The following is a 483-nucleotide window of genomic DNA, read 5'->3' on the forward strand; positions in this document are numbered from 1 at the left end:
TGCTTGGCTTGGTCGCCCTTGTTCTCCATATCGCCGTCGATGTTGTCTTTGCCCTCTTTTTCCTGTACTGATGTCTCCTTGTCTTCCTCCTGCTCCTTTTTGACTTCATTTTGCCCCTGTGTTTGATCTTTTGCCTCCTCCTTCATCTTGCCACCCTCCTGGTTATCCTCCATCTCTACTGATTTTGTTACTGCTGGTCACAAGCGCCTTGGTTGAAAGGTTGTCGAGATAGCAGAATCAAAGATCACCTATCAATTCTTCTTCTCGCTCCTGGTTGAAATCCCGAATGATGGTCTTGTCTACTTGATCAAGGTGTGATTCTAACGGAACTGAACTCTAATCCCAGGTGACACGTTGAGGAGCTTCTGGTCAGGAGGGTGTTCACAGGACTGGTCAGTTGGTCTTAAATCTTCTATAGACGAGGGATAGTTTGCGGAGCGATGGAGGATGAGTTAGTATTGTTTATTGTTCTGCATGGCGCCC

General features: G+C 47.0%; 1 protein-coding gene across 1 annotated transcript in view; it reads right to left on the bottom strand.

The window, feature by feature from the left end:
- The window catches only part of LOC139240492 (golgin subfamily A member 6-like protein 6), a gene marked incomplete at its 3' end in the record, with an annotated part of 2332 nt that extends 2159 nt beyond the window's left edge, over positions 1-173 (bottom strand). The window contains exon 1 of the mRNA XM_070869026.1: positions 69-173. Coding sequence (XP_070725127.1) covers positions 69-173 — 105 coding nt within the window. The remainder of the gene's footprint in view (positions 1-68) is intronic.
- Positions 174-483: the final 310 nt, after the last annotated feature.

Source organism: Pristiophorus japonicus, chromosome 32, assembly GCF_044704955.1.
Source record: "Pristiophorus japonicus isolate sPriJap1 chromosome 32, sPriJap1.hap1, whole genome shotgun sequence".
In the NCBI taxonomy this organism is placed as follows: Eukaryota; Metazoa; Chordata; class Chondrichthyes; family Pristiophoridae; genus Pristiophorus; species Pristiophorus japonicus.